General features: G+C 45.3%; 1 protein-coding gene across 3 annotated transcripts in view; it reads left to right on the top strand.

Moving 5' to 3' along the window:
* The window catches only part of RTN1 (reticulon 1), a 351,234-nt gene that overhangs the window by 249,137 nt on the left and 88,693 nt on the right, over nt 1-13,404 (top strand). For all 3 annotated transcript variants that reach the window (XM_053224512.1, XM_053224513.1, XM_027065842.2), the window contains one exon: nt 6,110-6,838. In XM_053224512.1, the coding sequence (XP_053080487.1) occupies nt 6,110-6,838 (729 nt within the window). The remainder of the gene's footprint in view (nt 1-6,109; nt 6,839-13,404) is intronic.

The raw sequence follows: 13,404 nt of genomic DNA, 5'->3' as shown, positions 1-13,404 counted from the left end.
TAGGCACTGGTGAGGTTAGAACTGAAAAAACAAAAACCAGTTTCTACCTTCCAGTGGGATAGATGACCAAGGAAATAGTCACACTAGTGTGATCTGTGTTCCGAGAGAGGGAAACATAGCATGCTGAGGAACATCGGAGTCCAGCAGCTCCCCAGGTGAACAGAGCAGGAGGAAATAAAGGTGAGGGGGAGGGGTGGCCTTCCAGTCCGAGAAGGCTCAAGGACATGGAGGTGTGAGGTCACAGTGAATTTCCATGTGACATAAATTGAGGTTTGGATAGTGATGACAAATAAGAAAACTGAGGCTCCAAGTGAACTAGATATGACTTGTCCCAGATTACAGCATAAGGTAGGGACATGTCCAAGTCTCAAAGCCTCCTTGTGGTCTTTGTGACAATGCATTGTAAAACCCTTCTGTTATCCAATGAGTTGAAGATACTGATGCTTGGAAGATGTAAGCTGTAGTATCAGCTGTGCTTTCTCAAGCTCCAGGGTTGTCTGGGGATCAGTTTAGAAGAACTTCAGCCCATCTTCATGAAGAGTGAAATGCCCCAACAATACAGGTCCATTTACATGGCACCTGCCTCATGTAAAAACTACAGTTTACAGAGCTGATGAGAAAGACCTGATATGATGTAGGGTTTATGAATTATTAAGGAATATCCTTTTTTTCTTTTAGTGGCCATAGCCCATTGGGGTTTGGAGCAACTTCAAGATAAGACAAAGACAGATCTGGTTGACATGATCTTGGAGTTTTATAACCTTGGGTTGTCCACTTGACAGCACAGGATTAGGACAATGTTTTCTTTTCAGTTGCTCCAAATAAACATTCTAACCAAAGCTTATTGAAGAAAAAGAAAGTCCCCAGACCCAGTACACAGTCCTCTCCCATGTTCAGCTGCTCCTCTCTCCACAGACACTTCACCTCATAACACCGGAGTCCAATGACAACAGATAAGAATAAAACTAACAGGAAAGATAGGAGGAATTAACTTGTCACTGAGGCCTTTCTCCTTGTTCTTTTTATCCTAAGAGGTTACCATAACTCCCTTCCCTGTCTTGAGAGCCCCTGGCACTCCAGGCATGTGACACTCTGATAATAATAATGATTCTAATAATTATTAGTAGTATTCTAATTATCTGTCCAATTCTAATAATTCTAATTATGTGAATTATGAATCAGGAGAAATTCTCATTTAGAACAATTTTAGCCACACACCCTGAAGCTTAAGCAAGGAGTCTAATATATTTCCTTCACTTCCAATAAATTATTCCATTTTGTAAGTTTCTCCAAAGTACTGAGCTATTTTCATCATGTTAAATAATATATTCTGAGGTACAGAGGCAAAAATTCTTACAGCTTACATATTGGAAATGTCTTCTCAGCAAAGACCAGTCATGAACACAAGTAAAGCATTCTAGGAAAACGTACTAAGGTCCCTGACACACGCCAGACCATTGGCCTACTGGCACCACAGTGTTTCTGACACAGTGCCTAAGAGTATGTTATGGAGGTCATGGATGTTCTTCAAGATGTTAGCCTCAGAAAGGACAGCAATCAAGAGGTCATTGTTAAACCATCCCAGCTTCCCTTGGTAAAACAAATAAGCAATAAAAAGTAAATCAGTTTCACAGCATCTGAAATTTCACAGAGTCTGATTACAATAATGAGTGATAGAGTGTTGGGCGTGAAGGGGTCAAGGATGGCCTCTTTGAGGAGGTGACATGTGGTCAGAGATCTGAATGAGGAGAAGGAGCTTACAATTCAAAGGAGGGGGTTAAATGGGGACCCCAGGTACAGAGGAAAGCAAGTGCACAGGCCCCAAGGCTGTATTATTTGGGAACTGAAAGATGATGCAAAGAATTGTTAACCTTAAAAATAGCTATTTTGCCAGAAAACATTGATTTATTCAGGAATGGCAGAGCATTACAATTCAGGACATGCTATCTATGGTAAAACCATAGGCAAGTCCAACAAAGGAGAAGAACATTATTTTATGGATAAGACCAAGGAAGTTGGGAGGGGTTGTTCTGAATGAAAGTCCATCAGAGAAAAGCAGGCGTTCAGAGTGATGATGGTTTCTCATTGGCCAAATTGCAGGGGTAATCAATTTCTTCTAGAAGAGTCAATGTACATCTTTTTCTGCTGGGGCCTGTAAGTGATCATTCTTTCCTGTTGATGGTTCTTCTGTTGAGGTCTGCAATTGACAATTCTTCCTGTAATTGACATTGAGTGGAATAGCACCCCCTTCTAGCCTCTCAGTTGTTAGTGAGGTTTCCCTTTATTAGTTTTTACAGGGACAAAGGAAAAGTATGGCATAGATCAGAGTCGGGGGGGGGGGGTGGGGGGCAGGGCCCAGATTGTTCAGGGATTCACATGCTAGGATGAAGAATTTGGATTTTGTTCCAAATGCAATGGGAAACTGCTGGAGGGTTTTGATGTGGGAAGTGACATCACTCATTCACTCATCCATTCACTTAACAAATATGTGTTGACCGTTTATGGTCATGCATGCCAGGCATTGTCCCATCACCACTGGGGAAGCAGTGCTGAAACCTAACAAGGTTTCTGCTTGCACAGAACTTATATTCTATTGGGAAGACTTACATGCAAATAAATAAATGTGTAACATAATATTAGGTATTTATAATGGTAATGAAGAAAAATAAAGCAAGATATAGAGTGAAAGAGTGATGGGGTGGTTGTGAGGAAAGTCTTCTCCTTGCTGATGCCTCTGAGCAGAGACCTGAAGTGGGGTAGGGAAGGAGCAAATCATGAAGACACATGAGGAGGAGGTACCAGGCCTGGAGCTGGGAATGTTTTGTGTGTTCAAGGAGCAGCTGCAAGGTCAGTGTGGCCAGATTGGGGAGAAGGAAGGGAAGAGGGGCAGAATCAGATGTGTGTTCTCAAACGATTGATTCCTCTGGATGGTGACTGAAGAATGAGCCAGGGGCAAAGGGGAGACCTGAATGGCAACATCATTCACAGTTGGATGGTGGCATCTGTGACTTGGTAAACTGGCCCATGTTCACCTTTCCTTTTATCATTCTAAATTATATTGTCATAATTAGCAGCAGCAGCAAACACATCTCCCCAGGCAGGGCAGTTCTAACCTTCCCAGTTTTTATAATCTGTTCAATTATTTTTACTGACTCTTTCTAGATTTGCTGGGTCAGTTGTGATACATACTAACCAATATCTCAGCTACAGGTCCATAAATTTTAAAAGCAAGAGTACAAAAAACTTCTATTTTGTTTTAGTTTTTTTCCCTGATTCCTCTTAGCACTTTGTTAAACTTCTGGTTCCTATTAAGAACAAAGGATAGTGGGGCGCCTGGGTGGCGCAGTCGGTTAAGCGTCCGACTTCAGCCAGGTCACGATCTCGCGGTCTGTGATTTCGAGCCCCGCGTCAGGCTCTGGGCTGATGGCTCAGAGCCTGGAGCCTGTTTCCGATTCTATGTCTCCCTCTCTCTCTGCCCCTCCCCCGTTCATGCTCTGTCTCTCTCTGTCCCAAAAATAAATAAACGTTGAAAAAAAAAATTTAAAAAAAAAGAACAAAGGATAGCATCTATAATTTCTACTGAGATTCTTTTAACTCATATTAAGGATGGATTCTTTTCAGGGTAGTACCTTCACCTGCCCAAGATGAAAGGCATTAGGGCCTTTCATCCCACACCCCACAGCTGTCTGATACCATCCTATTCTTAAGTAAATAAAGCAAGATCCTTGAGCCTTTTCTGAGTGCTGTACCTCAGTGGTTTTCAACTGGAGATAGGGTTGCCAAATAAAACACTCATACTTCATAGGATATCCTTACACTTAGAAAATTCAAAGTTTAGCACAGATTCAAATGTGACTGGATGTCCTGTATTTTTATTTGCTAAATCTGCCAACCCTAACTGGAGGTGACTTTAGAATTGCCCTTGGAGTGGGGCACCTGGCTGACTCAGTCGGTTAAGTGTCCGACTCTTGATTTTGGCTCAGGTCATGATTTCATGGTTGTGAGTTTGAGCCCCAAGTCCAGCTCTGAACTGACAGTGTGGAGCCTGCTTGGGATTCTCTCTCCCTCCCTCTCTCTCTCTCTCTGCCCCTTCCTCACTTGGAGGAAGCGATGTCTCCTAGCCAGTCTAGCCAGTCTCCTGAACCATGCAGCGCCAGGTCGGCTTGCACACAGGGCAGGCTGCCTTACAGGACCTTGTAGCCTTTGAGCCCCAGGCCCTGCCTGCCTGTTTCGTGGTTTACTAGGAATGGTGTACAAGCAGTGGTGATGTTGGTCAGAACCCTTGGGCCTCCTTGTGATACCTAGAAATCATCGCAGCTCCTACCTCTGGGCCTTTGCACTATCTGTTCCCTTTGTTTGGCATGCTTTTTCCTCTAATTATCCTCATGAGTCACTCTCTTACCTCCTTGAGTGTTGAATATAGGTTACCTTCCAGATGAGGTCTATCTTGACTATCCTATTTAAAATTGCAAATTCACCCCACCCTGTCCCAGCACTCCTGATCCCTAAACCCTACTCTACTTTTTTTTTTTTCACAGCACTCAACATCTTCTTATGTACTATATACTTTACTCATTTATTATATATAGCTGACGTACTGTGTTCTCCCACTAAAATATAAGCAGACATTTTGTTACCTGTTTCATTCATTAATATATCCTAAATACCTATGAAATTTTTTTTAATGTTTATTTTTGAGAGAGAGAGAGAGCGAGCGAGCACTGGTGAGTGTGGGGGGAGGGGGAGAAAGAGAAGGAGACAGAATTCCAAACAGGCTCCAGGCTCTGAGCTGTGAGCACAGAGCCCTATGTGGGGCTTGAACTCACAAACTGTGAGATCATGACCTGAGCCAAAGTCAGACACTTAACCAACTGAGCCACCCAGGTGCCCCCCAAACACCTATAAGAAAGCCTGACCTTTAACAGATGAGTGAATACTGTCAGGTGAAAGGATAAAATCAATCCTGCTCTATAAAGAATTAGACAAATCTAAAATGTTTGATCCATTGAGGTTCTCCCACAGTCCTAAAGCAACAGATGACCTAGCCATAGTCTGCTCTCCTTACCACCCTCCCAAATCAGTGACCTCAAAGCTTTGGAGAAATGACGAGTATTTCTTGCTTATAAAAGGGCCAGAGACTACTGTCTGAGATATTCTGAAATAAGGACCTGCTGTATGGCAAGGGAAAAACCAAGCTCCTGAAAACTGTTGTCGTGGTGTTCCCGGTAGTCTCGTCTAAGGGAGAGAAATATCAGCAAGATTGCTGGTGAAGTTTTCAGGCCATCTGGATAAACATCAGGCAGAAGGCAGGCATTCACCCAGGGGACTGGGGGTGATTCTCAGGTTTTGTTCTTCTCAAGAGGAGGGGAGGAGAGGAAAAAGAATGATGGTGGGCTCCACCATCCATTAGAAGCCCAGGGGGGATTGTGCATTATGGTAATCTTCACAGCCTGCTTGGTAGAACTAGCAAAACCTTTCTCTTATATTGCCCTACTTTGTTACACTTTTCACTAAAAATGAGTAAAGGTATTGATTCTTATGGGAAATGCAAAGCTCAGAAGCCATTGTGTGTAGGGTCCAGACTAAGCTTTCTTTGCTCACTGAAGGAGGCAACATGAAAAGCAATGGACAAGGAGTAATGGATGATGTTCAGATTTGTTGATATTGGTGGGCCACATTAGAGAGTTATATACGTCAGATTACCTGATGAAATCTGTGAACTTGGAACACTTCCCTGAGAGAAGGTATCAGAAATTAAAACCATGACTTCCAGGATGTTTGCCACATTGAAAGGGAAAAACCAACCGAGGTGCTGTTGCTAAGAAATTGCTTTGTCATTTTTTTTTTAAGTAGCTAGATTAAGATAGATAGGTATGTAAAGCACTGATTAATTGGGCCATAACAGTAATTAGCCTTCTCCTTCAGGTGGCCTGCCTTTTCAGCATAGCCCTGGAAACAGACTATTTTTGTGCTAATGAGATAAATGTGTTTCTCCAGCAACAAGAAAACATCTCCCCTAATGGAATTTTGTTTTATTTCTTCTCTCTATGTCCATCTGTCTGTCCGTGTGCGTGCCTCTCTGGCTCTTTTTTGCTTTGTGGGACGACAGAACCATCTGCTGCAGAATCCCAGGGAAAATGCAGCATCTCCGAGGACGAGCTGATCACTGCCATTAAAGAAGCAAAGGGGTTATCCTATGAAACGGCGGAGAGCCCACGGCCGGTAGGCCAGGTGGCCAGCAGGCCCGAGGCCAAAGCCAGGTCCGGGCTGCCAGCCATCCCCAGCCCCCTGGACCACGAGGCCAGCAGCGCTGAGTCGGGGGACTCGGAGATAGAGCTGGTGTCCGAGGACCCGCTGGCCGCCGAGGACGCGCTGCCCTCGGGCTACGTGACCTTTGGACACGTGGGCGGCCCGCCGCCGTCGCCCGCGTCGCCATCCATCCAGTACAGCATCCTGAGGGAGGAGCGCGAGGCCGAGCTGGACAGCGAGCTCATCATCGAGTCATGCGACGCGTCCTCCGCCTCGGAGGAGAGCCCCAAACGGGAGCAGGACTCGCCCCCGATGAAGCCCGGCGCCCTGGACGCCATCCGGGAGGAGCCCGGCGCCCGGGCCGAGGAGGGCGCGCCCGGCCCCTTCCCCAAGTTCCCCTCGGCCGCCCCCCAGACCGGCCCCGAGCTGCCCTCCGGGGACCGGGCTCCGGCGCCCGACGGGCCCGCGGCGCAGCAGCGCAAACCTGCGGAAGCCACGAGCTCCGGTCCAAGCCCGGCGGCCGCCCAGGGCCCTGAGCCGCGGGGTCCCGGCGTCCCGCCTCCTCTGCTGTTCCTCAGTAAGCAGCAAGGTAAAGTGACCGCTTTCCTCATTGAAGCGACTTGTCTGCGCAGTAGTGTTCTTCCCCTGGGTGCTCTCAGGTACTCAGCCTGGCCTGGCTGGTCGACCAGTTGCCCAGAGAACAGCCAGGGGAGGAGAGTGAGGAGATGATGGAGAGAGCGGGCTTCGCAGCTGGGACTTGCGTGGGAGGCACGTGCTCCAGGGGGCCGCGCTGCGCTGGCTCAATCCCCGCGTGTCCCCAGTGATGAGCACTTTTGTGGACGCGCCTGGATCTCCTGAATGGAGGGAATGTGTCCTTGCTTTCATCCCGGGGTTGGATTTCCTCACTGGGGAAGGGTGGGTGTTTTGTGATTGTCAAGGCTCATTTCCAATCTTCCACCCCTCAGTGATGGAGAGTGGCTGCATCAACCCATCATCAGCACATCTATTTTGCACCCAAATTCGCACCCATTTAAATGGCCCTGGTAGGATCTCAGCACCTTCCTCTTTCTTACCCAGGGAACAAGGCATTTGGACCTTGATAAAGGTTTTTGTGTCCCAACTAGTCAGGAAAGACAGGGACCAAAGTTAACGCCAGAATTTCTCTTGTTCTTCAAGCAAGACCTAAGTTGATTTTTAAAGTCACGTATAATTTAGAATGATTTTAATTTGGCCGTTATAATCTTCCTGTAAGAAATTTTCCTGTGAGTTGAAGACTTAAACGGGCGAGAAATGGAAGTCGTTTTGTCTTACAGATATTTGTACGTGAAGAGCGTGTAGCATTCTTCTTCCCAAATCATCGACTACACCTGACTGCAGTTGTGTTACAGAATTCAGAAAGGAATCAAAGAGTCAGTGAATAAATTAAGCCCTGTGCAGTCTAGTTCATGGGCTGCATTGAGGGAAAGGAGGGAACCTCTCTCCAGCTCCTGGGTGGGAACACCCAGGTAGAACTTTAAAACAAACCCTAAAAGCACAGCTTTATTCAAAGTCCCCTTCCACCCATCTCCTCTGCTTGTCGCTTCGTTAGGAGTATTTTGCCTTTTGCGGGTAAATGAGTTCAAGAGTACACCCTCCTTCCTGTGTATATGCTAACCAGTGATCTTGGTGGTGATTAAAGTGCTTCATATAAAAATAGAGGGCAAAATCTTTCCCGTTATAGATTGAAAGCTAGCTTCTAAATTCTTTAAAATTAACACATTGGAACAGGGGAATCTAGAGGGATGTAATAAAAAGATAACCCTGCTGCATGGTTACTGGTGGCTTAGACACATGGCATTTATCATGTAGGGGCCGATATAACTGACTTTGAATTTCCCAAATAACTCTTCCCTGAGAGTTTGAAGTATATTTAGTGTGTGCAGTAGTGAGGATATTTGATGACATTTAACAGTGGCAGTGTGTGTTTGTTGGGTGAATATTGAAACCAATTTGGATTCTTTTCCTACCACTCTGACCGTGATGGAGATGGACCCTGAAACTTGCAGGGAGCCCTGGGGAATAGCATAAGCACAAACCATGTGCCATCCCTTCCGGTCATGAAGCAGTTGAGCTTGAGTCTTGCTGAACCTGAGTTCCTATCACTGTACTTTAACAGACACGTGTTTCCATTTTATCCCCTAAATAGCATCCCTGAAATAGTCACCATGTGTGCAGCGCTGTTCAAGTATATATATATTCTCAAAAGCAAATAAATTGGGAAGCTAATAAGGAGAAAATTGAATTGTGCAGGCCCATTTCTCTCCCTAGTAAATCTGAGACGTAAGTGTGACAGCTGGGACTGACTGAGTGACCAGACGTCTCATGAAGAGCTAAGGCGATGGACAACCGCAGCTGTGAATGCAAAGGCTTCCGAGCCAATTCTAGTGTCATTCTAATCTCTGTGCAAGTTGCCCCATATGGCTTGGACCCTCTGCTGCCAAGTTTAGACATTAGAGAGAAGAGAGTGGCAGTCTTTTTAAATGATTCAGGCATGCCAGGGTGAATAACCTCTGCTCTCTGCACCAAGGGGTCCTTTGAAATCCAGTCTCCTGCTGAAACTTACCGCTCAGCTGCATTATGTATAAAGAGAGTCTAAAAGGCTGTTCTGGGGCAGCCAAGCGCCCGAGGTCTTGGGCGGATGACTCAGCGCTGCCAGCATGTTATCTGAGCTCTGAGGTTCCGCCTTGTCTCACCTGCTCCATCTCAGCAGGTGAGAGGATCAGTGCTGCCCAGCATCCCCCAGGCCGTTCTTAATCACTGTCAGTGGACAGTAGGATTGTGCTCACGTCAAGGAGGACTCTGTCAGCAGTAAAGTCAGGTCAGCTTCTGTGGTTTCCTGCTCTTGCCCACTGAAGCCTCTGACCGTATGAGTGCGTTCAAGTTCAAGTATTCACAGCATGCTCATCTCCCTGGCTTTGGAGCCATGTTGCTGAGGCTGAACTAAGTTGCAGAAAGGTCCAGAAATATTTATTTAGAATAAGGTTTGGCAAATACCTGATGGCATCGTAATATGTACTGTCAAGGAGTTTCGGGGTTTACTGGTGCACACGCCCTGATAAGGTTTATTTTTGGATCTTTTTGCCCTTCAGAGGCCTCTAGAGCTATTGCACCGGAGACGAAATGCAGTTTGTCATATTACAGTTCCCTTCCTCTGTGCACCCTTGAACTTCTGCTGCCGTATAATTCTGCTCTCCCACGCCTTCCAGGAAGGTCTGTGAGGAACATCAGAATCTGAGAGCATGGATAAGTTTTCATTGCCGCAAGGTTGACCCTGACTGTTAGGAACATCGGAGTGAAAAGCCAATGAAGAGATTCTCAATAAAACACTGATACCGAGTGTGACTCATCAGGATGTATGTGTGGTATTTACCAAACGTGTAGATTTTTTTTTTTTTATCAGTGTTCCTCATGGCTCATCTTCTAGGGAACACATTTTTGGGAAATAGTGTTCTCTTCCTACTCACGAACTCCCTACATTCTGATTTCTTTACCTTGCAACTCAAAAGTAGGGTGCTTGGACCAGCCATGTGAGTCTTATGTGACAGCTATTAGAAATGTCACTCCATCCCAGACCTACAGAATCAGAATCTGCGTTCTGACAAGATCCCCTAGTAATTCCTAGGCATGGCAGAGCTTGAGAAGCAGTGTTTTAGACTGTGGCAGCCAGCTTTCACATTCCTACCTGTAAACATCCTGATGAAAGTCACCAGTGATACCTTCTTGCCACTAAAATGGCCTCTTTTGAATCTCATCTTTTTGTCCTCTCTGGTAATTTAGTATCATCCTGCTGGCCAGTCCTGAAAACACTAGAGAGAAAGTGGTGTATGCTCAAAATAATACATTTAAACTGCACAAAATAGTGCAAAATAAAAGTTACAGTCCCCCTTCTCCACCATCCTGATCCAATTCTCAGAGATAATCATAGGATTTTGGTTTGGTTTTGCCATTCCTGTTCCTTTCAGAAATTTTCTTGAAGTATTTGGGCACATACAATTTGTTACCCCACAAGTGCTATCACATTGAACTGACTGCTTTGTAACTTACTTCCTGTAACAGTAAATTCCAGGACAATCCCCACTCTTGTGAACATTGTTCTCTCCTCAGAACTTTTTCCTCCTTATTTCCCTGATGTTTCCCCTTCCTGCTCCACCCCTTACTCTCTGACCTCTTTTCTGATCTTTTTTGCCACCTTCCTTCCAGTTCCTGTCTTGCCTCTGAGTTCTGTCCCTGTCTTTCTTTGTCCCTCATTTCCTTGCTGTCCCTCACACAGGTTTTTAGCCACTGCCTTTGGTGCCCCACCTCGCAGATCTCTGGCTTTGGAGAATTCTCCTGAGCTCCACGCCCATTTCCCCACTGTTGGCTGGACATCCCATAGACCCTCCAAATGTAATATGTTGATGTTATTTGTCAAACTCTGCTCCTTTCCTTCCTCTATGCCCTTCCTGAGCTGATGACAGGTTATCATTTGGGCTTCACATTGGCTTGAACATTCAGATCGGGTCTAGATCTAAATAAAGACTCCCTAGCCTGAGACAAGGTTAAAAGTGCAACCTGAATGTAAACACTTCAGTGGAAGTCTTGTGGTAGTGTTTGGTTATAAAATTATCATCCAGATGATCCAGAATGTTCTTAATAGTTGAACGATTATCAAAATAAAAACTATAAAATGTAAAAATCCTCTTTGTGGCACTCTTAAGAATGCATCCAGTGATACCAGTTTGAGAAATACCAGGTTAAGCCAGTGGTCCTCAAAGTGTTGCCTGAGCACCAGGTTTCTCAGAATCTCCTAGAGTACCAATTAAAAAATGCAGGTTCCCACTCTGCCCATACCCCAGAACTACAGAATCAGAATACGCCAGGGCATAAACCTGTACTTGTAATGAGCGTGCTGAAGAGCATTCTGGTTATAAGCAGATGAGCCGGGCAACCCAGACCCGTAGTAAAAAACACCTTGGTGAGTGTGCCCCTAGGTATATGTTGCTTTTTAATTCGAGAGACTGAGGGGGCTCTCAGCTGCTTCCATCCCTTCTCATGCCCCGGGAAGCAGGCCTCTGCACCTTTTCTCTCTGTGGACACCAGCTGCAGCAGCTGGAGCTTTCCGGGCTCTGCCCTTCATGGCAGGGAAAAGCTTCTCTCTTCCCTGGGGGAGTGATTTGCAGGAAGGCTACCAGATGGAGGTCTTCTAAATAGACCTAACATTTATGATGTTTATTATTGCTTCTCATTATTAGGCCAGATATTGCTTCTGTCCTAAAACATTTGAAGAGAACCAAAATAAGTGTGACCCACTTACTTTTCTTCCCATAATTCTAAGCAAAAAAAAAAAAAAAAAAAAAAAAAAAACAACAACAAAAAAAACACCATCTTCTAGTCCCATATTTTATTTGCTTTCATGAGACTGAATTCATAAGTCAGGCTGTCAAGATTCCTGGAGAGTTGCTACCTTTCACAGCGCACATTTCAGAATCATTCTGAGGACTTAGGCCCCTTCCCTTGTAGCGGCTGCCCCCGGCGCCAGCTTTCAACAAGACGGACCTGGTAGCTGCTGGATAAAGTTTGGCTTCTGTGAGGATGAATGCAATGTAATACTTAGATGGAGACACTGAGCCTTCCATCTCAGACTACTCACAACAATTAAGCTACTTTTATGAGACTTTGCCCCGCGATAGAAGGTGCTGTCCTGGCCTAGGCATCCCAAACGAGACTGCCTGTAAGCCTCTCACCTCACTGCCTTTACCTTCTGAAGTAGTCACAAGGCAAGCATTGGCCCGATTGCATATTGATCTATGATTTTTAAATGGTGACTTCAGAACACTGGGGAGATTTTCTTTTCAGGCTTGGATAGAATTGCTCCACCCCTTGGTGGCCCCAGAGCCTATTCTTTCTAGTGACAGATATTCTTTGATACTTCAGTAGGGTGTGTATAATAAAGATCTGATATGCTGATTACATCTCTGTTATATTTCAGTGTCATTTTTGGGGACGTAGTAAACCCCAACTCCCTAGTAAATTTTGCCTGGGCACAGAGTGGAGCATAGATTCGCTCCTAAGATGGATTCAGGTCAACCTTGAACTTGCCTGTAGAGACCCAGTTCACAGATGGCAAGCATTATGGTGCCTCTAAGAAATAATGACCCTGTTAGATGGTGATTCTGATTCATCATCCAGCTCTTTTACCACTCACGTAAATCATCCTTTCTTGCTGATGTAATCATGCAGCTTGGAGGATATAACTCACACACTTCTAATTGTCAGAGCCAAGACCTGCTCCAGGGTATTCCCCGCCCCTTTTAAATGCTAGCCTCACCTTCCACTGAAGTCTGGATGAGATATTCACAGATATAGTCTCTGCACTTCTGGATTCTATCTTTGCAACCCCACAAAACACTCTAATACAGAATGAAATAAATTTTACTGAATGTATGCCAGCCTTGCAAAAGCAAGACGTTACCAATTCATTTATCCTTCTTTTGATTCAACCAATAAGGTATACTACATGCCTGATGCTATCCATATAATGGTGACTAAGGCAGACATGAATCCACCTTTGTGGGCTTACACTGGTGGGGAGGAGGGGTTTCGATGAAAAAGGAAATCAATAGAATGATGTGTATGAGAGTGAGAGTTTCCTGGTGGTAGTGACACTTAGATAGGAAGGTCAGAGAAGGAGGAAATTGTGTAGTCCACTATCGCAGGAGATTATTCAAGAGGGGCTCCTGGGTGGCTCAGTTAGTTAAGTGTCTGACTCTTGATTTTGGTTCAGATCATGATCTCATGGTTGTGAGATCCAGCCCCACATCAGGCTCTGAGCTGACAGTGCAGAGCCTGCTTGGGATTCTCTCTCTTAGTCTCTCTCTGCCCCTCCCCTGCTCACGTGTGCTTGCTCACTCTCTTTCAAAATAAATACACATTTAAAAAAAAGAGAGAGAAATAATCAAAATTCCAAATAACAGAAAATACCAAGCCCAGAGGCAAGAAAGTTCTGGGGTCATTCTAGAAACTGAAAAAAAAAGGTCTGTGTAGATAGAGTGTGGTTGGTAGGCAAAGGGGACAGTGACAAGAAGTGGGATTGGAAGGTTGGCAGTGCCCTTTCATACCCAGACCAAGGTGCAGAGT

Source organism: Acinonyx jubatus, chromosome B3 (genome assembly GCF_027475565.1).
Source record: "Acinonyx jubatus isolate Ajub_Pintada_27869175 chromosome B3, VMU_Ajub_asm_v1.0, whole genome shotgun sequence".
Taxonomy (NCBI): domain Eukaryota; kingdom Metazoa; phylum Chordata; class Mammalia; order Carnivora; family Felidae; genus Acinonyx; species Acinonyx jubatus.
The sequence above is the reverse complement of the archived record's forward strand: the minus strand, read 5'-3'. Positions and strand labels throughout refer to the sequence as shown.